The sequence below is a fragment of the Prunus mume genome, linkage group LG2 (assembly GCF_029339155.1).
Source record: "Prunus mume cultivar Tortuosa linkage group LG2, ASM2933915v1, whole genome shotgun sequence".
NCBI lineage: Eukaryota > Viridiplantae > Streptophyta > Magnoliopsida > Rosales > Rosaceae > Prunus > Prunus mume.
In genome coordinates, this window is record NC_142699.1 from 19,759,649 (window position 1) to 19,783,375 (window position 23,727).

A 23,727-nucleotide genomic window follows, 5' to 3' on the forward strand; every position below is an offset into this window, starting at 1 on the left:
GCTTTCATGAAGTTTGAGTAAAGAAAATGAAATTTAATTCAGACATGGTCGAAGCTCAAATGCTTGTGATTTGATTGTAACATGCTTGTTTCATCACTGGGCACTGTTGATTGCACAAAATATAAGAATTAGAAATTTAGAAAATATATACTTGCGGCAGCAGAGTCTAATGAGGACTGACATGCATGCTGCAATGCGACTCCTCATCATCAAGGTCAATGCTTTTTGAAAATGGGTGGTTGAATTCTTTAATATTTTTTTCTTTGGCCAGATGGAGTTCTTCAGTTGGATTAGCACATTTTGGTCAACTACAAGATAATTTAACAAACAACTCTTGAGAATTTTAAAACCTCATGGTTAGGTGAAGTTTCATGTGTAAGGAGCAATATTGGGCAAAAAGGTCTGCATTTTATACAGACGATAAGACCCCAAGAGTGATGGATTTTGCAAGATGCCAAGCAGGAAGTGTTTTAACTTCTAATTTAAATTAGGATATTTGACAAGCAGATCACTACAATATGGCCGATTGACTTTATCAAAGAAACTCTACTGATAATTACTAAGTAAATGTGTCTTCCTATGAATTGAACACTTCGAAAACCTATATATTCTTCAGGTGTTCGATGAATTGGAAAAAACATGTGTCATTTTAACGATGATCTAACTTCAAATTTAGCTTGAAGATTTGAATCTCAGATGTTGTATTCGATCATAATTAAACTTGGAAAATACATAATGTTGAAAATGTGGACTAACAAACAAAGAAACAAATGTATAAAAATGTGGAATGTGGATAGAGACTACGTTTTACAAAACAGCAGTCATATTCACATGTAGTGGGAAAGGAAATGAATAAAGAAAACCCATTGATATGTTGACATGCACTTGTCACCTATGCAATTTGAATTACATTTGCATTTCTTTCTTAATGGATAGGTTAAGGATTTATGTTATATTTAGTCATTCATGTGCACACGTAAGTTGATCTTAATCGTTAATTTTTATAAAGCGTGACTCGTGAGCAACTTACCGTAGCACCTCTCATAAATCAATAACAGTTGAAGTTCTCACCTTTCATTTGTGCTAATCTACAATTACAAGCAAAGACAAGATTAAGGTATAGTTTGGATGTTTCAGTTTTACTGTGCCAATATCTATTTAGTAGTATTGTTTAGTCCTCGAACCTTGGGATCCTCAAAACATACCCACCAATCCTGGCCGTCCAATTGACCAGCGAAGGCTTCTCGCTTGACTACACGTGCTGCCAATCTTTTATGCCCTTTTTATCTTTTGCTTCCATGCATGGAATTCTCCTCCGACTATAACACAAACTAAGAGAGGGAGACAGCTAGAGGGAGTTTGGAGAGAGAGAAGAACCTCTGAATCAGTCATGGTTAGCTTTGATTGTTTTTTACAGGCCTCTTCGTCGCCATTATTAGCGACCCATTTCTTAAAGTTTTGATCTTTTCAATTTAAACCCAATTAATTTTATTTTGCAACATTGAAAAAGGGATTGTGGGTACTTTGATATGGAATTTAAAGGGTTCCTTTTTGCGGGTCGGATCTCGTACTTCACAAAACTGTCACATCTCAACATTTCGATTCTCATCTGTTACTCACCTGCAATAAAGCACCAAACTTTGTGATCTGTTTTTCAGCTGTTCGATCTGAGATTGTCCCTTCACTTGCTCTGTTTCTCTCTGCTATTTGGGTCTGTTTGCTGGAACAAGCAAGATCATGGAATGGAATGCTGCATTCTAGTTCATTTGAGGTAAGGCGTGGTTTGCTGATTTTGTTTTCTTTACTAGTGCCTATCGTTTGGTTTTGACTATTGAGTGATTAAAAATTCAACTATGGAAGAAGAAGATCAGAATCAGAAAAAGAAATTTGTGTGCAAGTTTTGCAACAAAAGGTTCCCTTGTGGGAAGTCCTTGGGTGGTCACATCAGGACCCATTTGAATAAGAAACCAACTCTGGAGAAAGAGGAAGATGATGATGAAATAGCTAAAGCTAGGATAGTGAAGTTTTCACCTTCAGATGTTGTGGGAAAGAGCAAAGGAGATTCAGGGTCTGAAGCTGGTGGGCATTCTGGTTACTCTCTCAGAGAGAATCCCAAGAAAACTTGGAGGTTTGTGGATTCAGGCCCTACTTTACACTTGCAGCAGGGAAAGGTGTGCAAAGAATGTGGTAAGGGGTTTCAGTCATTGAAGGCTCTGTGTGGTCATATGGCTTGTCACTCGGAGAAGGAGAAGCTGATTAACAAGCTTGAAGAAACCTCAGACACTAGTGAGAAGCAGAAACTAGTAATGGATAGTCAGTCAGATACAGAGACATCAGCTCCAAGGCTGAGAAGGATCTCCAAAAGAATGAAGTACCAGAATCTTGATGTTTACTCTTCTATGGCAAATGGTTCTTCATCTGGTTCTGGGGTCGAGCAAGAACAACAAGAGGTGGCTATTAGTTTGATGATGTTGTCTCGGGATTCTGGTCACAAAGGGGCTTTGAATTCATTTGCTGAGTCTTCAGATAACAACTCTGTGGTTCTAGAGACTAAATCATCATCTATTGATATGAGAACTAGTACTGAGCAGGGTCTCAATTGTGCCTCGAAAGTGAATGATATTATGGGCATGAAGAGAGCAAGAGACGAAAAGTTGAAATCTGAGATCACTGTTTCTGACAATTCTGATTCTGGGTATTTCAGACGTGAACCAAAGAAGGTTGAATCAGATGTTTCTGTTGATGGGTTTATTAGGAATGGTGAATTTCACAAGGTTAGAGCAGAATTTGGATCTAAATTTGAGGGATATGAATCCTATGATGTTAAGTTAAGAAGGGGTTTTCATATGAAATCTGAAATGGGGAAGGATCTTTTGTCAAGGGAAGAAGCTCATCCTGATCAAGTGCATAGAGGAGGGTCTTTAAAGTATGCATTAAGAAAGACAACCAAGAACGGTTTTCACAGACCATTTACTAATGGTTCTACCAATGTTGAAGTCTGCAGAAACGCTCGAAAGAGCAGCAAATATGAGTGCTTGACTTGTAAGAAGACCTTCCACTCGCATAGGGCTCTTGGAGGACACAGAGCCAGCCATACAAAGACCAATGGCTACTCTGAGTCCATGTATGAGAGTGGGGAAAACAGCATAGACACTGATGTCTCTCCTGTTCCAACACCTGAGAGTAAGCTTGTTGAGCCTTGCAGTGGCAAAAGACCAATTGATGAAAACGTATTATCTGGCAGTGCAAAGAGAAATTCAGGTTCAAAGAAAAGCAAGGGACATGAGTGCCCATTCTGCTTCAAGGTTTTCAGGTCAGGCCAAGCTTTAGGTGGTCACAAGAGGTCCCATTTTGTTGGAGGCTGTGAAGTCAAAACTGTGGTGCTTGGGCAAGAACCTGAAGCCCCTCACGAGGCTGAAATCACTACTCTGTTTGATCTTAACCTTCCAGCTCCTATGGAGGAAGAAGCAAATGAGCAATTTGGGTTCATGACATGGTAGGTTGGAAGAAGGAACAAGCATGAATTCTTGGTGGGTCTTCTCTACAACTTACAAGTACTCTGCCATTTTTCTGTAATGTTGCAAATGCAGGCAAGTACAGACAATGTGGTGAAATTTTTTGTTTCTCTTGGGCCCCAGATTCGAAGTATGCCTTGCAGAGGTAATGGTTCCATTTCTGGTTCATGGACTGGAAGGATGAGTTATTCTTGCAGTTTTCACCTTCCTTAGTTTTTTTATTTGTTCTAATAATCTATTTGATCGTCTCATTTTGAGTGCACTGATCTGTTTTTTTCCCAGACTTGTAGCTATAGGAACTTAGCTTCTCTCTCTTCCCATTTTGAAATATTTAATATTCTCCTCACTGTTTTGGAATGTCTCATAATATTATTTAGAGAGTCAACAGGTTTTTAACTATAGCTTCTATTATAAAATTAAAGACAAGAAGACAAAATAGGACTATATCATAATATGAAAAGGGTAAAAGTTGGTAACATATCATCAACAATTTTAGTGTGACATACACAATTCCCTTAGCTCTCAAACTTTCCCATTTAAAGGAACAAGTAAAACAGAATGTCAAAAAAAAGTATGTGCTCTTGAAATTTTGACCTCTTTTATGAAAACCACTTAATGAGGAAGTGTCACTTTCCATCACCAAGCTAGGGCCCTTGACACCAGAAAAAATTACAAGACAAAATGAAATAAGGGGACTAATTGCTTCTCAACTTTCATAATCAACTCCACTTGTAATTGTGGCCATTCAGAAGTCAAGCACCATTTTTTTCACTGGTTGAGTGTGTTTTTCCCAAAAGTATCAAGGACCACCTGCTTTATGGGGAAATGTTGAAAAGTGCCACTAAACTTCAAATGTTGGGAGATAAGTTTCCTCTAGAATTTACATCCCCATTCACTCAGATTTGCATTTTCATCTCTGTATGATGAAATGATTACAGATGGGATTTTTTTTTTTTTAAACCCCCCTTACTTCTTGTAGTTGCTTTACCATGAGTCCTCTTTCAATGTTGAAAAAAGTGTTTCCCACCACAACTAAATTAGCCCCTTTTTTCAGCAAAATCTCCTGCAATAGAATTCAGCATGAACAGGGTTGTTAGAGATGTGGATGAATCTTAAACATGAAGCCTCAAATTGGATAAGGATATATATATATATATATATATAATGAGTGCATGGCTCAAGGTGGTTGCATAGCACCTGCCACTAAGCATTAGAATTTTGTTTAAATTCAACTTAGTGACATGTGAAATCTACGATGGCCCCATCCGCAGGGCCACTTTTTTTTTTTTGGGGGCCCAATAAAGCATTTGCATTTGCATCAACTCAGAATCAAGAACCACTTGAGAGGAAGGAATATAAACAGTTTCTGTAAATAGAATTATGAACTCATATGGGATGTGCTATTGAACACCAAATCTTTCCAAAACAAATCTGTATATTATTGCACTCACAAAGCGAAACAAAAAAATCCATGTTTTCTTGGATTCAGTGGACCCAACTTGGAAGGAACTTGGTGGGATAGGCAAAAAATATCCAAAGCCATTGTTGTTTTTCTTAACCTATGGGCAATAGAGCCCATTAGTACTGTGGGTGTTTGTTTCCTGAATTTTAACTTTATTTGTTTAGAATCTGAGAAATGTTTGTGTGAAATCCAAGAGCTTTGAGTGGGACTAGTCATAACCTATTTTTCCATTTTTATCTTTGCTTTGCTTGAGCAGCTGGGATGGGAATGCAATGTATTACCTAACAATTAAGGGTAGGGTAGCGTACCATTGTGTTTCTGATTTTGATTTTTTTTTTTTTTGGGGGACATCTCTCTGTCATGCCGCCGCCTTCTTATCCTATAATGTGGATGGATGAGAGAGAGAGTGTGCTAAAATCTTGATTATTTTTTAACTCATGGTTAGTTTTGTGCTGTGAAAATAATCATCACATGAGAGAAAGCAGTTTGGCGTTTGGTAATTTTTTTTGTTAAAAGTGTTGTTGGTACGGATTCTCATATAATTAAGGAAACTGATTTTTCCACTCCCCTTTTATCCACTTACACTCCCTTTTATTTTTTAATATTTTTTATTCACTTTTGTTCTCTTTTGTTCTCTTTTGTTCTTTTTCTTTCCTATTCTACCCTTATCTTACTTCACTTTTATATTATTATTTTTCCTACTTGCACTTCATTTTTAATATATATTTTTTTCAATGGATAGATGAATTCTTTAAAATTTTACAAAACAAAACAAAAATATTTTCCCCAACCCCTACAAACCCCCCCTCCTCCTTCCATCTCTGCACTCAGGCCCACCATCCCATTACCACCCACATCATCCACCACTGCACTAACCCCCTAGCCCCAACAACATCAATGGCTCTGTCTCCCTCGACTCCTTTTCTCTACTCCTCTCTCTGCAAATTCAAAAACCAAAATTTTATTTTTCATCTCCAAAGCCAACTTTCTCTATTTCATCTCCAAAAGCAACATCAGTCAAAATCATGTTTTATTCCCACCAAATTCTCAAAAGTCACTGACTTGTTGTCAGCGGCGGATCTAGGAATTTTTCAGCGGATGTGCAATTTTTAAAATCTAAGAGCTCAAAAAAAAAAAAGGACAACTAAACATCTTTATCATTTAAACAATACTAATGTTATTCATAATTAATTAAAAAAATAACTTTACAATTAACCTACAATTGTTGCCGACGAGGTTTCATATCATGAAAACGTCGCATTATATTTGCATTACTAATACAAGAAAAAATATCTTTCTCAATGTAAACAAACAAGCTATCACTCAACCATTGATTCCCCATTTTGTTACGCAATGGTATTTTCACAATATTCATAGCTGAAAAAGCTCTCTCAACCGAAGCAGTTGCAACGGGTAAAACTAAAGCCAATGTAAGAAGTAAATACGCATAGTTGTATATTCTATTCCTTCATGTATTCACCAATTTTTTTGTCAGATCAGTAATTCCGTTCAATGATGAAAACTCTGTGCTGCTCTGCATATCAACAATATAAAGCCCAAGTTGATCTTCAAGCTTCATGAGGCCTCACTCATTAAATTCTTGAGGGTAAAATTTAGCAAAACAAAGTATTTTTTGTTTGTCAAAAGCTGCAAAATTATAAGCCGGACTCAAACATGCCATACAAAGAAGCAATTCAGTATTTACCTCAGTGAAGCGATTATTCAATTCCACTAGTTGCTTATCAATGATAGTAAGAAATAGGTCCACACGATAATATGGCGGTTTGTGATTTTCTGAGCTTTACGTCTTGATCTCCCTTATGGTACAAATAAATCATCCATGTTAGGAACGTCAATATCATTTTTGCCACAAAACATTGATACTTGGCCAAGCAAATCATCAAAGTCATCATCCCTCACAGATTGTAGCTTTTGCTTACATCTTTGGACCAACATCATCGCATTCACAATATCTTGATCTTTCTTTTGTAATGCCTTCGACAAATCATTTGTGATTTCCAATATAAATCTCATCAAATGAAAGTGAAACACAAAGTCAAAAGTTTGTATTTCTTTCAACAACCTATTTGCTTCACCTAAATTATCTTGGTTGACATCATCAACAATCCATTCAAGTACCTTCACCACCGGATGAAACATAGTATTAATACAAAGTAAAGTATCATAATGTGAGTTCCAACGTGTATCACAAAAACGTTTGAGAGTAGTCTCTTGATTTAACCCTCGCCCCATTTCAAGATCATCAATTCAAGAGCTTTCATAATATCTTTTTGTTGTTGCTCTCTAAGTACATCACGACGCTTACACGATGCTCCAATAATATTAATGACACTACTAACCGTTGTGAAGAAAGTAGCAATGTTTTCATTTCCATTTGCTATGGCTACAAGAGCTAGTTGTAGTTGATGTGCAAAACAATGGACATAATATGCTTGAGGATATTCTCTCAAAATTTGTGTTTTAAGACCGTTGAGCTCACCTCTCATATTACTAACGCCATCATACCCCTGTCCTCGTAGCCTAAACATGCTCAAATTTGTTGAAGAAATCAACTGCTCAATTGTCTCTTTCAATTTGCTACTAGTCGTATCAGGGACATATTGGACACCTACAAACCTTTCAATTACTTGCCCTTTTTTGTTCACATAACGCAACACCACCGCCATTTGCTCTCTTATTGAAACATCACATGATTCATCTACCAATATAGAAAAGAATGTATCGTCAATATCACTAATAATTGCATCAATGGTTTCAGCGGCACAAGAGTTGACAAGTTCTTTTTGAATGTTAAGAGCAATATACTTGAGATTCCTTGGAAAGTCCTCAAACATAACGGCACGAACTTTCTCATCATGATCGGCAAGAAATTGCAAAAGCTCCACATAATTACCCTTATTGCTAGATGTTTCGTTTTCATCATGGCCACAAAAAGGAAGACATTGTCGCAATAAATATCTAGTGCAATCAAGTGCGGCAATTAATAGAATGCGATAATTAACACGAGCTTGGTCTGTCTGCTTGATCACAATGGTTTCAACATGTTGCTTCTGATTCATTAAATTTGTACAATGTTGAGTAACTTTATTGTGAAGACTTCCAACTTGTCCAACATGATCCCTAAAATTCTTGGGTCCCTTCTTCCAATTTTTAAACCCTTTCTCAGTGAAGACATCGCTTCCGGCCTTTCCTTGTTTATCAAAGTCGCATTTAAAAAGATAACAATGAAAACAAAATGCAGCATCTTTCTCTTTACTATACTCCAACCAAACAAATGAATCAAATCATTTCACAAGAAAACGTCGATTACTCTCCCCCATAAGTGTTTGAGGCATGTCATTTTGGCTTTTAGGCTGACAAGGACCCCTTTGCAGATAGGCTCTTCAGATTTGTTCTCGAAAATTGGGATTATAATAAGTCATTGGAGGTCTAAGTCCAGGGTCTGCAGGAAGATTAGCCAATATTTCATCCAACTCAGTGACCTCCGATCGTTTTGGACTACCCGAATTATTCAAGGGAGGATGTGAAGTAGGCGGATTATTTGGAGGTTGATTTGAACTAGCCGGATTATTTGAAGGAGGATTTAAACTCTTTCTCTGAAAGTACCGTTCCATAACTGTACAATAAAAACAAAATAAGGGTTTTATATCTATTACTATGACTAATTGACTATAATTTATCAATTAAATAACTAAATAAATATCAAATTATCAATTACATAAATAAATAAAAATTAATTATACCTCGAATAACGTGTCACGTAGCCTGGTATTCACTCGAGTTTGCTATTGATCTTACTAATACAGAGAGCTAAATAACCATACACACAAAAAATTAAAAAAACAATAAACAAAATTAGAGTTTGCTCAAAGAAAAAAAAAATGCATTCAACTTACTTTGGATTGGCCTACTCAAGAAGGAAAAAAAACGCAGGATTCTTGTGATGCACACACACTTTGATGAAATTAGGTGATGTTAAATTGGTCTTTTATAGAGAGAATTCCTAATACTACTTAATTAAGGAATTCCCAAAACCCAATTAAATAAAAAAAACTCTCAATTAAAACACAATTAAGTAAGAAAATAAACCATTTGAAAAGCCAACGTTTCAGCCTCAGTTTCCGTTTTTTTACTTTTTTAATTATTTAAAACCCTAGTCCAAAACGACGCGTTTTGCCGTAAAAAAAAAAAAAAGGCAGCGTGTTTTAAAACAGCTTGGTCCAAAACGACATTGTTTTGGCCAGCTTGGTTAAAAAAACATGCCACACATGCAAAGATGCATGCGTAGGCGACCTCGCTGGGTATTTCTCGAACACCTTATGTGCGCCCTGTCAAGCAGAGGTACAACTCCAAAGACTTCTAATGGAGATTTTCGGTGACCGGAGGCGCAAGTGCACCTCTTTGCGCCTGCACAGATCTGCCAGTGCTTGTTGTCATTCCTTGTAACATTTCTACTAAGTGATAACAAAGAGAAATTTCTAATGCTCGGGTATGAAGCTTTTCACTTCAAGGAGCTTTACACTCTGTGATTCAACTCAACCAATTAAAGCTTTCTCAACCCACCCCCATGCCGCACCCCACACAGCCACCCACCCACCGATAGCCATCGCGCCTAACCTAGCCACCACAAACAACCTTATCGCCTAACGATAGCCACACTCAAACCCCAAAACTTTTTAAAAAATCCTGGATGGTTTTTGAAGAAGAGGGGGGAAGAGAGAAAAAGAGGGAGAGAAAATGAGAAGGGGTGGGCTTGGTTGTTGTTGAAGAAAGAGGGGGAAAGAGAGAAACATAGGGAGAGAAACATAGGGAGAGAAAATGAGGAGGGGTGGGCTTGGGAAGGGGAAAGAGAACACGAAAGGGTGGGTGTGTAAGGGAGAAGAGAAAGAGTGTAGCTGGGGTTTGAGATATTATTTTTTTTGGTTTCAAAATATTATTTTTAAAGAATTATGTATTATTTCTTTCACACATCAACACCAAAGTAGATATTTCACTTGCCATGTCACTAAGGGTAAAATAGGAAAGAGAAAGAACAATACAAAAAAAGAAAATTGATTAAAAATTATTTAAAAAAACAAAAAGGAGTGTAAGTGGAGAAAAAGGGAGTGGGAAAATCAGCTCCTATAATTAAAAAATGATTGCCACATAATCATTAAACCCAGTGCCTCTTCAAAATTGATTCCTGCATAATCGAAAATAAAAGCACCTTATTACTGCTTTCTCACAGAATTTTTAATAATAAGTGATTTTCTCATAGTTTACCAAATGGGTTGGGTTTCCCAAAATTTTAAAAAAATCATTTATCACCCCAAATAAGAATACCAAACGGCACTCAAGATCGAGAGTAAACGATGCACACACTCTCTTTGGGGCGGTTCGATTTTCCATAGATGGGCCTCTCTCGAATCTCAAATTTATAGCGAGTATATCTAACCAGGCCCAAGCCATAATAAGGCCCTCTTTCTTTATTCGTTATTGTAATTTTATTGTAATTTGTAATACATAATGGGCTCAGAATATAACATGCTTTTTTTTTCTTTTCTTTTTTTTGTTTTTTTGTTTTTTTGTTTTTTTGTTTTTTTGTTTTTTTGTTTTTTTGGAAACAAAAATAAGGTGTGATTCCAGAAGGTACAAGAAATAAATTAAATATAGTGGCAATAATTTGTTGGATACCAATTTAGAAACACAAAAGGAAGTTTTATAGCAATGAAACAGCCAAAGGAGATGACTTATATGATATCTTCCTTCCTTCCTTCTTTATGACCTAAAAGGTCAAAATGTAGAGGATTTATTTATTTATTTATATAATTTGTGGTGTCACTCTCTCTCTCTCTCTCTCTCTCTCTCTCTCTCTCAATTGCAGTTGGGTTGATGGAGATGGCCTAACCAAATGTTTATATAATTAATATAAATTAATTGTAGTAAATTATTTTAGTTTTACAGTAGCTAATCAAATTCTAATAATATAAAACAGCTTTAAATTGATATTGACTGTTAATTAGTTAAGAAGATAGGCACACCACGTACGTAATCGCCCATGAATAAATAAATAATAACTTATATGCCATCCATCGAGGAGGGAGAGGAGGAGGAGATAAGGAAGTTGGTTGGTTATGGCCTCCCGCACATAGAAGCCGGTGAGACGCCGCTTTTATCTCTTGTCTTTCTCTGTCCGTCCATTCCCCATATTGATTTCGATTTGGACAACTGACTCACTGACTCAGGACCAGGACTTGGTCAATACGGCACGTGTCCTCCTCTGCTCTGCTCACACTCAAGACAAAGACTGATGAAATCAATTCAATTTAATTGTCGTGACTCATGGGCATGGCATTAGTTGCAATCAGTACTATTTTCGGCTAATAATATTTTGTCACGTAAAATGTTATTATGCGTGTTATAGTAGTATTTAGCGTTGGCCTTTAACAGAGCAGTCAATACGATTATTTTGGGCCCACTATTCATGGGATCCTTTTTTAAAAAAAATTTATAAATAGGTATATTTTTTAAATATAATATGAGGTGTTTCAACTCTTTTAAGTTATAATTGATTGTAAATTTGGAAGTTTTAAGTTCGTTGTTGAGGAAGGGCATTTCTCAAATTCCAAGTTATGTTGTGCTTTGTTTATTATTTGAAGTATTAACATTTCATTGGATTGAATTTATATAATTTATTTGTCTTGCATGTTAAATTTTAAATTAATTTGAATAAGTTAAATCTTGATTGAAAAATGATAATGAATCTAGCACTCTAGTGAAAAAAAATATATATTATACATATAGCGTAACTGCCTTATTTTTTACATTTGTCCTGGGCCCTAAAAAATTTCGGATTACTGTCCCTATTACATGAAGCCTTTCTGCATGACATGGCATCGCCACAATTTACCGTCTTTGCTCATTATCCTATTACTGTTGTTGGCTGCCAAAACTTATTAATGAATTCCCAGCTTTTTTATTTTCTTATTTTGCCTTGAAGGAAAGTTTATGTTGAAGATTTATCAATTTATAACCATCACCAAACTAAATTAGGCTCCCACTGATTACTTCCTCAATTATTTGTTAATTGACCCAGTAGTATATAATATATATATAGTCCCATTCTATTGAGGGATTCCTCAAATAATTTTATTTGAGACACTCTTTAGGGTTCCTTACGAATATATTTTTTTTTCAACGATCCAAATCATCTATTTTTTAAGTCTACATTTATATATCATCCTTTCAAAAAATTAGACAAATCAGAAACCATTCAATAAACACGGTGCTTCAAGAAAGTACTAAAATTTCAATAATTCAATTAGGTGGTCAAATGATATCGGATTCAAGTGAATTTTTTGAAGAGGTGATCTTTGAATAATTATCTAAAAAATAGACGGCTTATACTTTCAAATAAATTTATTTGAGGGATCCCTTAATTGAAGCGATATATATATGCAAGGAAAAGCTAAGTAGGTAGGTAGGCACAATAATAAACTTCTCCAGCATTAGATTAGCCGACAATTAACAAACAATTTCTGTAAAGAGCGCACTGGTTAACTTGTGTAATTGCCACTTTTCGCCACTCGGCTGGGAATAAAAGAAACGTAATTGCGGCAGCGGAATAAAAAAAAAATAGAGATATAAGGTGAAAAGGAAGAGTTAAAAAAATAATAAATAAAAGTAAAAAAGCAATGTCGGCAACGGCAACTAGAAACTAGGGCAACCAACATGTACGCAAGTCCACGTAACTCAGTCGACAACTAGAACTAGGGCAATTCACAGTCTAACGAAATCTTTATGTATGAAACAACTTGTTTCAAGGATCATACCAATTAACTTCACTAATTAATGCTAAGGTTGAAGATGAATATTAATTCATAAACCAGCCGATGAGGAGGTGCATGTATATGATATCCACAACACTCTTAGAACCATATGCACGTTCGATATTACATAAATTCAATTCTTCCTCTATCTGGACGTCTCCACGGTAATACATAGAAAGGGTAGTAGAAAATATAAGACATCTGCATGATAATAACGTGCGAATGTCCGCATAAGAGAAAATCTGTATACATATATGCACATTATATAATATAATGTTTAATCATCCAAAAGTTAATTAGACTGAATATATAAGATCATATCTCTGTTTATAATTAAATATTGTAATTAAACGGTGGACTACCTACATGATTGTGCATGAATAATTGGGATGTTTAATTAATTTAAATTATATACACAACAATAGGGATTAAGAGTCGCATGGTGCTCAGATCAGTTACATGCAAAGCTTAAGGTCATAGACCAGACCACAGTCATCTCCTCCGACATAAAGATATATATATATATATATATATATATATTTGGCTCTGTTGGATTTTGGAAGCTGCGCATGCTCCTGATAATACTAGCTAGTAAAGCTGAAGATACTGCACTGCAGCTGCTACCCGCATATGCATGCATGCATATATATTTATATATGGCGACGTTGACCAAGCTTGAATAAGATCAATGCTACACAACAAATAATATTTAGGTAATAATTAGGTCCCATTTACAAAACCCTCATCATATAGAATAGAATTTTGTATACGTTTCTTCTTTTAAGTTTGTTTTCTTCACCTTTTTAAAAAGTTTTTGGCTCATCCCAAATGTTCCCCGTGTGTGTGTATATATATATATATATATATATTGATGCGCATATTTTCTACCCCATTTATAACTCACTTGAGATATATATTCTTAATTAGTGCGCCACCTCCTTTAGATTATTTTTTTTTTCCATTGCAAAAAAGTATTTCAAGAAATGAAATTTGGCGGACGAGGCTGAAATAACATAGAAGGCTTCCAAGAATATAAGAACATATATATATAGATAATGCAGAAATTAATCAAATACCACGGCAGAGGTTGAATAAGAAAAATATATAATAAAGCATTATGGGTTTAGCTAGAGCTGCTGGCTTTGTTTTGGTTGAATGAATGAAAGAGGAGAGGAGACAGCTGAATAATAGATGTGGTGTGGAAGGATAATAATTAAAGTACGGGGCATGCAAATTGTAATGATCAAAGATAAGATATATAGTGAAGTAGCTAGCACTAGATCCCAAGCATAGCAGATAAGTTTGTAGCCAATGACAAGTACATGATGTTGACAGTGGTGGTGCATAGATACAGTTATATTTTCACATCAAAAAGGAAAGATATTATAGTCAAAATCGGGTCACATAGATTAAGAACCACTCTATATATGTATATATATACTTGAGGCTTTTGCTTTTCTTTTTTGCGATCTCCTGGCAGTCCAACCATGGATCCCAGAATTTAAAAGCTAAATTCTTTCGTTCATGCGCCTAAAGTAATGTTTCAATATTCCAGATCAACTTGCTATGTTTCTTAGGCTAGCAGCTAGCTTCATCATCATTTCATTTCTTTCTTTTTTTCTAGCCTCATCATCATTTGATGACTTAGGGTTTTGCTTTCGAAATTCTAGTAATGTGTGCAACCTACCTAGCAAGGTGAGTTGATTGTAAAATCTCACTTCATTGATTCGATTCGATTCAATTAAATAATTCAAGTGAATGTGTGTATAATTACCGTTTTACCCATCTCATCGATTACGCATCCCAGGAGGTACAATGTCCCCAAGAAGCCCTTCATCTGCAGGAACTGAAGTTGTCTGTGGATCAAGGCAGTGGGATGATCCTGCTCCTGCAGCTTGATCATCATCATCATCATCATCACCACGTGGGGATGCTAATTGGTGCGAAGTCGTTCGTGTCAAGTTAACAGGACTAACTCGCTCTCTGGGTTGAATTGCAGGATAATACATGAAGTGTGAGCTGACTGGAGGCAGCTGCGCCAAATGGTGGCCTGCAAAGCCAGATTCTTGAGCAATCACTCCGCCCCGGGGGAATGCAACAGTGTGATGACAGTGTTGGCCTTCGTACGTGGTAATTACAATTGTGGGATCTTCAGAGGAACGTTCAACCCTTTTCTTCACTGTGCATTTGCTATTTGTGCAGCGATAGTAGCTCCTGCAAAACACACGCTTCACTTGAGAGTGTAACAAAGAAATTAAACGGTTCGGATTATGAAATGTAATTTCGTAAAATCATTGGAGGACAACGTTATTCTCACTCTCCTCAATTTATCATATTCAATATATATATATGCGATCCCTGTGTTTTCAAACCAACAAATTGCCTTGAAACCTACAGAATTACTTGAAATGAATTCAATACTAAAAAAAAATTGTAAAGTTGGTCTCCAGATAAGTTAATTCAAAAGTTGCAGACCTTGGAAAGGGGCTGTTTTTGACAGCTTTCTGTCCATATTTCCGCCAGCGGTAGCCATCCTCAAGATGATCAACTTCACTCTTAGTCATAAATGCAAATCGTGGCTGCCGGATTCTCTTCTGCCCCTTCTTTTTAACCTTACTCCTACAAAATATTTTACCTACAATTATCACAATAAAAACAATATCTTGAAAATCCAAAAGGAAAAAGCAAAACTTAGTGAATGAATTCATGTCCTATACATATATACATATATATATTTCAAAACACACAGGAATGCTAAAATTACTTATAATAATAAGTCATGTAAAATTTTATCAGTTCTAACAAGAAATAAATTAAAATCCGTGCATTCTATGAGTTTTACATAGAAATCTAAAATGAATGTGCATTGTAATTCTTGTTCATTAGAGTTTTTCGAAACGAAACCGTAAATGATTTTGCTTATGTTATAGCTCTTACTTCACATGAGGAGGCATGCAGAGTGTAGAACCATGCAGTGTAGGCTCTCTAAGATCATCAAAATGATATGCTACATGTAATTATTAGCCACCATTATTAGGAAGAACTGTAACAATAAAATGGACCACAAATGAAGAAGAATCCCATCCAAGAATATTATGATAAAATCACACCACTAAGCATTGTATTAAATAGGACACTAAGCAACTTGGAGACAGATATGTCGCATGCATTCATCACATAATTTTTGACGCAAATGCTAGGACACTACAGCAAGAACAAAGATTTTAAAAATAAAAATAATAACTAAAAATTATTTAAAAGGCTGAGTATCTTCGTTCTAAACATTTTAGTAATTTGCGAGAACTAATATTTATTTTTAAAAAAAGACACAGAATTATTTTACCCAAAAGCGTGAAAAGTTATGGCACGCCATTCCCGCCGTAAAAACGGCAGTGTTCGAGTGCACAAAAACTGCAGCCCTTTAATTTCGCTCAATTCCCTTCTCGTGTTGAAAATTACGAAAATGCCACCCCAACTTGCATGAATATTATGCTGTTAGTAATATTCTGCTGTGTGTTTCTGTTTTCTGTGTGTGCGGAATTTTCTACTTTCTAGACCGTACGGACGCAGATTTTTGCAGACTGCACCCAAACTCTCTCACTCCCTCCCTCACTCTCTCTCTTTTTCATTTTCGAATTCAATTATTGATTGGTTTTGTAAAGAGATACCTGGCACAGCTTAGCCCACGGAAAAACAAGTTAATTACGCATTTAAGCCATTAATCATTGAAACCCACTCACGGTATCTCGGGCGGTGGTTTGCCGCCGGACCCCGTAGATTTCTCCGGCGGATCCTCGCTGGAGGTCGAAGAACCGGACGGGTTCGTCGACGCGGATCCGACGGCGGGGGCCGGGTCGGAGCTCCGAAACGCCGCGGTGCTGCTGCTGCTGCTGTCGGCGGGTCGTAAGCAGTCCGCAACAAGCTGGCTACTAGTTGCCGCCAAATCGGACATGTCGCGGGTTCCGATCGGGTCAAGTTCTGACAAGCCGTCGGGTCTGGAGCCGTCCGGGTGGAAGTTCCAGCCGAATTCGGTGAGGAGTGTGTTGTCTCTGACGTCGTGGCTGGCGAAGAAGTAGGCGCTGTCCGGGTCGAGTGGCCAGGTGGACTGAGTTGTGAACTCGGTCGTACTAGCTGGATCGCGGTTGTATTTGTCGTCGTCCATGAGAATCGACCAGGATCGGTTGAGATTGTAATCGGCTGTGAAAATTGAGCATGAATCTGGAGAGAGATGCCAGAGAGAGCGAGATTAGGGTTTTGGGGTGTTTGGTTGTGCGTGTGTGTGTGAGTGTTGGAAAGGACGCGTAGTTTTTGAACTTTTTGAAGGGTGGGGAGGGGCTTGAAAGCTTTAGTCTCATCAATGTACAGTTGCAAATTGCAATTCAATTTTCCTACAGAAGAGAGAGAGAGAGAGAGAGAGAGAGAGAGAGAAGTGGAAATTGAAAAAAGGAATCAAATTAATAAGAAGAGAAAGAAAAAAAGAGAGGGGAATAGAAAAAGGATAAGTTAGAAAAATCGCCGTCAACCTCTCAGTATAGTACGGGAGGCTCATATTTAAGCAAGCAGGACTGCCCCGCCCAAAATGGCCCCCACACGCTTCAATATATATTTTTAGACCAATAAATATTTATTATTATTTGTATTATATATATATATATTATATTATATGCCACTTGGTTATGTGGGATGCCTAATATTGCACGGGTCGGATGTATGGTGACTTGATGATATTCATACTGATGAGTTAATGAATCTCATACCTTATGTGTATGTGTGGTGAAACACGCACAAATTATCATTCTGGCGTGGCTCATTAGCAATGCCAGTCTCGTACGTGATAATACTACTATTATGGTTAAATTCTTTATTAATTCAATTCAATTTGAATTTTACATCTAAATTTTGTATATTTTTGCCCATTGTGCATCATGTTCAAACTTGAAAGAATCGTTCATCTTGCAAATAATATACACATTAGTCCGAATTGGGGAGAGTTTTATTTGGTCTAAGATTGATAAGGAACTTAACCAAAAGAGTATTATGAAGTTTGATTCATTTTAATGGAAATTTTGAGTCCCAAAAACTATATATATATATATTTTTTCTCAAGCAACCAAAAGAAGAAGCTATATCTTAAATAGTGATAGTGAAGATATATATATACATATAGATGTATGATTGTACATAAATAGTTGTATTGTACGACTATTGCAATGATGTACTTGCTTGTGCTTACCCAATTCCCCTATTCTCAATTTTTTTCATGCCTTTTCTACACCCATGAAACATCATCTTCCATGACTGAACAACACCAATAATTGAAATAATGTTTGCACGATTAACATTAAAAAAACTCCATATAAACACAAGTCGTATCATCAACTTTTAATCTGTTTTCTTTACCAATTTAACGGAAAATTAGAGATGCATGTGTGTAAAAGTGCATTTTTTGAAAACCTCATGATAAATGTTTCCGTGAGATGCTTCTAGGACTTAAAGTGATTATTGGTTTATCCAGAATTACTCGCAAACGAGCCTTTAAAGAAATCACCGACTAATGCTTAAAGTTTTACCATGATTAATATGCATATCGCATGTGAGATGACATGCATCAAGTGAAGCAAGTATTGCTACACCATGATTAAAAGTTATGAATAAATTCGTTATCATTTTCATAAACAATTTTTGAAATAAAGTTAATTCCCTTTTATACACCTTTGTTTGTCTTTCTTCTTCATTAGCGATAAAACAAATATTCATCTCCAATTATTCAATTTCCTTTCGAATATAGAAAGAGTGGAGATCTGCCCCACCCTAATTTTTATGGGTTTCACTGGATGAATAGAAAACAGTAGTTTGGAAGCCACGGGCTACGTTGGAATATCTGGTCCATATCAAAAACCTCTGACGTGGAAGATTTATGTCCATACCAAACACCATAATCATTCTATTATCTCTAATAAAGTTATAAATCTTTATTTATGGACCAAATTATTACTCAAATTAAAATACCATTTCCCCATTACTTAATTAATCCAAAGACTGATATCAGAATCTCTTAGTTTATTCACGCCAAAAAAAAAAAAGAAAAAAAAAAAACTACTTGAGCCTCAAGCAAGCACGTCAATTTCAACCCCACTTTCCAAATTACAAGTTTATTGTCAAAGAGCGAGGATCGCCTGATTCACGTTCCAGCTTTGCACCTCTTTTGAAGCATCGTTAAGGCCAGGGCCCACATGCGAGTGTGAGATACCGTATGAACGCACGTGTACTCTTAGAAGGGAGACGTAGGGACTTGGGCCCCACAGTGTCATCTCACAAGATTTTATGTAGATAACAAATTAGGTAACGTGGGGCAATGGGATCGATCGATGGTTACAATAACAAACATGAAAGCTTTGAAATCTTTTGAATCGTCCACTTGTGGGATTGTGGAACCCTTAATTGACTGGTTTGGTGGATCCCCCAGATATAGTAATAGTATCCTCTGCCCTTAAAATATTAGGGGTCCTTTAACCCTTTTCAATAAATCTTGATCTACGTACATCATCCTAAATTTTCAGACAGATCGGATCATAATAACTGGATTTCAATTTCGATCCATTTTTAGAATTTTCGGAATCTTGACATTCCAATTTCAATTTCTTTCTTTTTTTTTAGAATTTTCAGATTTTAAAACTTTTAGATGTCGAAATTAGTTTGGACTTTTCAAATTTAGAAATTCTCGGATCGGAATAGGAAGTTCTAATCCAACTTGCACCCCTACTTACAGCTCAAGTCCCATAAGTAAAATTTATTGTATGTACTAAGTTGAATTAGTAATCAGATGTGGAATTTAGCTTGAAAGCGAAGCACCTTAAATTATTTGGAAATTGTGAGAGAATCTGAATTTTTAGGGTTGAATTGATATTTTAGTGGGAGAAAACTTCTTTACTGTTTTATTGTCCCTTTCTTCCTATCTCACCCTTCATGTTACTTATTAAAGAAGAGAAATAGAAAGAACGGGACAATACAATAGAAATAGAGAAATATGTCACGAGTAGTCAAACATCCAAAATTTGTAATGTCATCAATCGAGTGGTTGCGGTTTCCTCCTCAGCATACAGTGCAGACCAGCGAGGAGCCTCACCATCTCCCTGTCTTGCCTCCACCGGTTCTATTATTTGGTAATTAATTTATTATAATTCTCAGAACAATTATTACCTTGCCAAAAATTATAATAATGTATTATGTATAATTAAAAACAAATTGCAAATGTTTGCTTAGTTGGTGGTGTGTCAATAGGCTATAGGCTATAGGTTAGGATGGGGTCCAAGCTACCATATCCCCGGCACAACTGGTGGAGTTGGGTCGCTCTTTACCCACCTAGTTAGCTTAGCTAGGCATACGATTTTATTTATAAAAAGTTAAATATAGATATAAATCCTTGTTGCTAAAACGGACAAGAAATAAAAAGCAAGTTGGACCATTTGAAATTTCAAAATCACTTGCAAGAGTGATTCCAATCTTATTTTAATATTTTATTGCTGGAGTTTTTGAAGGCTTGATAATATAATGACGCAAAAATAATGACCCAAAAAGAGCGTAAATTGTTTTTACGCACTGAGTTGAACGATACGTATTAATTGCACCAATGCTAATTTGAACTCTAAATTTTCTTCTTAATCTTGAATTGATATTTGTCTGTACATAAACAGAAGACACGGACTCATGATTGAAAAATAACTACGGGTAACTTTTAGGCCAATTTTTCCAATCAGAAAGTTTCTATTGAAATTTCAGAAAAGTCTATTTTGTTTTGGGTTATATAGGTATGAGAGAATTTCAAAAAATTTGGGACGGAGTTTAGACCTACCTAGACAGACATAATTTTTCTTTAACTTTAAAATTTGATATAGAAAGGAGCTGCAAATATGCCTTAAACCCACGATTATGATCCAATAACTCGTATATATTTATTGGATCGCAGCTGTTTTAGATTTGTTTTTGTTTTTTGGTTTGTGTTGGATTGTAGTAGCCATTGTAGATGAACGCGTGTGCACTGTGCCGCATTATCTTACACCTAAAAGAAAGAAAAGAAAGAAAAGAAAGAAAAGTGACTGGCTAAAAGCCTAAAACGTGGATCCTAGCTTCAATTGAAACTCCAGAATCAGCTCGTTGGATAAAGTAACATCGCATTCACAAGTCACCAAACCACCCCCACCACCAGCCATATAAATATAAATATATATATATATATATATATATTCCTCTAATATAATTGTTTGGTAGAAAGTAGAAATTTAAAGAAAACGTGAAGGAGCAAAAAAGCATTTGGAAATTATAATCGAGTGAAAGTTGAAAACAAACAAGATACCGCGTTCCTTGGATTAGTTTTTTCCTTCTTCTTCTTCCTTTATTTCGGTCATTGTCACTTTGTCATGACTCATTAATCTGCATGCATGTGATGTCGTATATAAATGATATAATATATGTATTCTACAGTTCCCAGAGTTTAATCTTCTTATTTTATAAGGTGCCTATCAAAACGTTATGGATTAATGTATGCTAATCATGAATCCGCGTCGCATCAAGCTCCTATCAATCTACTGCAATAATTAATGTGTTAATACATATTTTTCTAATTCAATTGAGGGAGGCCCGGAGTCTAGTCCCGAAGAAAAAAACCTTGATGATTTGCAAATTATTGGTCTCAGGTTTAAACCTCAATGTCGCATTCTTTGACAAAACAAAGAATATATATAACCCAAACTAGCTAGGCTGCTTAGGCCGTACCAAACATTTGCGGTTCATGTTGGTCATCATTGATAAGCAGCGCCATTTGTGATTTGAGATTAGATATCCTTTTCATCCCACTTGCAGTTTATTAATAAACCGTATTAGCTGCTCAAGATTTGTGAGTATTGCGAGGAGACCATTTGTTTTTTTTCTACTTTTGGTGATATATTGACAAGTATTTTAACCCCTATCCTAGTGTAAATTTGATGCTAAATTCTCTCCTAATCAGAAAGAAAAAAAGATGTTAATCTAAAACCGGCCGACACCGAAAAATTAGGGTTACAGGAAGTAAAGATTAGATACAGTGCTCAATTATATAAGCAAAAGTGGGTCAAGGGAATTATACCAAGATTAACCAGAAGCATTGAACCTTGATGCATATATAATCATAAGTTTCCATTGTTAGTAAATTATAATGATTACACTCATAGTGGAGGCACAAATGCCATGATTCTAGCTTCAACAACCATTTTTTGTTCCCTCTGCGAAACCCTAACTGAAAGTGACACACAGACACATTTAGGCCAAAAGATATTCTTCTGCAGAATCTTAACTGCTCACAAAAAAATATGCATGTCGGGGAAGTGAAATTTATACCAAATCATCATATGTATATGCATGAATGAACCAAATGCTAGCTAGCTTTCATGCACAAATAATTGTTGGAGTGTACCTTTTTTATATTTTAACTTTAGCTTTAGAATCATTTTTAATTAAGTGGGGTTGCTTTATGATATTATACATAATGCACTGCTCTCTCTCTCTCTCTCTCACACACACACACACACACATCTCTCTGCTAGCTATGAAATTGAAGGATGGACCACCTCGCAAAAGTTTAATTTCCTTCCACTTGTTTAATTCAAAAGGGTTTCACACCTTTTACATATAAAGAGCCTAATCACATCATAAGCATAACATATGATCCGGGAAAAAAAAAACTTAATTACATTCTGTAATCAAGATAATAATCTCTATTTCTGCATGAGATCGATGGCTTGAAAAATCGTACGTTCCAACAGGTAGCTAGGTAGGGCAAAACAAACACAAGGAGCCCTAGCTATTTCACACTCGTGAACTATCTATATATAGGTAGGGCAAGTTCCACTAGAATTCTGATCGTGCTTGGGATATCTTTAAGTCATGTCTATGAGTTTTCCCGTCCGCACCTTTTTACGCTTTAGTTTTTTCTGTGCGTAATTATAGTTGGAATGGGGTGGAGATGGACCAGATTACATCAGTTGCAGTTAACAATCGAATTATTAAAGTAGTGTGTTTAAAAGTGGTGTTGTTGGCCTAGGAACTCTAGGTCATAGGTGAGTTGTATATGCATGTCAATAAAGAAATCAAGAGAATGAGTTCCAGAACAACTTTTTTTTATAATAAAGGAATCATATTCCCATAGACATGTCTAAGTAGGGTAGATTTATGAACTTTTTTGTATTTCTTCTCTCTATTGGAATATAAATTATTAACTTATGAGTCTTTAATAGTGTAGATGATAAGATTAATATTCAAGCATTTTATAATATGAAATTAAGGACAATTATGATTGTAATGAACAAATAAATGATTAATCAAAATGAAATGATATTATGAAGTGGGCTAAACTGAGTAGTTAGTATCATATTAACTTATTAACCGGTTTGCACTTAAATGCTCCTATTCGAATTATTTTATAACATTTTGTGAAGGGCCCCCTCTAATGCAAAATCCTAGCTCCGCCACTGCTTTTGAGATTTCCATAAAGTTGTTTATTATGAAGCATTTTTTTAATACAAATTTATAAATAAAACCAATTTTAGACATGTATTTATAAAAAAAAAAACCCAAACACTATTTAAACATAGAAACACACCCAAAATCAACCACAAAATCAACAATTGTATATTTTTTGGGTGTGTTTATAAATGAGTTTTGAGTGTGTGTAATGATGGGTTTTGGGTGTATTTATAAAGTGTTTTGGGTGTTGGGTCTTTTTATAATTGCAGCCCCCATTTTGGGTGTTTTAGTGAAACTCCCTTTTTTTAATTTTTATAATAAACACAAGACAATAACAAAAAAACTAATTAACAAATAACAATAAAACTTGAATTTTGAGCATCTTTTCTTTAACTTGAAACTTCTAATTGTAAAGAACAGGAAT

The 23,727-nt window shown here is 35.7% G+C and overlaps 2 protein-coding genes and 1 pseudogene across 3 annotated transcripts; 1 reads left to right on the plus strand and 2 right to left on the minus strand.

The window, feature by feature from the left end:
• The first annotated feature begins 1,321 nt into the window (after positions 1-1,321).
• Positions 1,322-3,777, plus strand: LOC103321496 (uncharacterized). The gene has a single exon (XM_008223301.2). The coding sequence runs from the start codon at positions 1,854-1,856 to the stop codon at positions 3,498-3,500; it is 1,647 nt and encodes a 548-aa protein (XP_008221523.2). The 5' UTR covers positions 1,322-1,853; the 3' UTR covers positions 3,501-3,777.
• A 3,478-nt stretch (positions 3,778-7,255) lies between these two features.
• On the minus strand, positions 7,256-8,740 carry LOC148919798 (uncharacterized; annotated as a pseudogene).
• A 4,097-nt stretch (positions 8,741-12,837) lies between these two features.
• WRKY57 (WRKY DNA-binding protein 57) lies at positions 12,838-17,105 on the minus strand. 2 transcript variants are annotated; one of them, XM_089046567.1, is made up of 4 exons: positions 16,547-17,105; positions 15,282-15,425; positions 14,581-15,020; positions 12,838-13,007 (listed from the first exon to the last, which is right to left on the minus strand). In XM_089046567.1, the coding sequence occupies exons 1-3, from the start codon at positions 16,966-16,968 to the stop codon at positions 14,594-14,596; spliced, it is 993 nt and encodes a 330-aa protein (XP_088902693.1). In that variant the 5' UTR covers positions 16,969-17,105; the 3' UTR covers positions 12,838-13,007; positions 14,581-14,593. The 2 variants fall into 2 exon arrangements, with proteins under 2 accessions (XP_088902693.1, XP_008221525.2); XM_008223303.2 differs by lacking the exon at positions 12,838-13,007 and adding an exon at positions 13,109-13,497.
• Between the last annotated feature and the right edge of the window lie 6,622 nt (positions 17,106-23,727).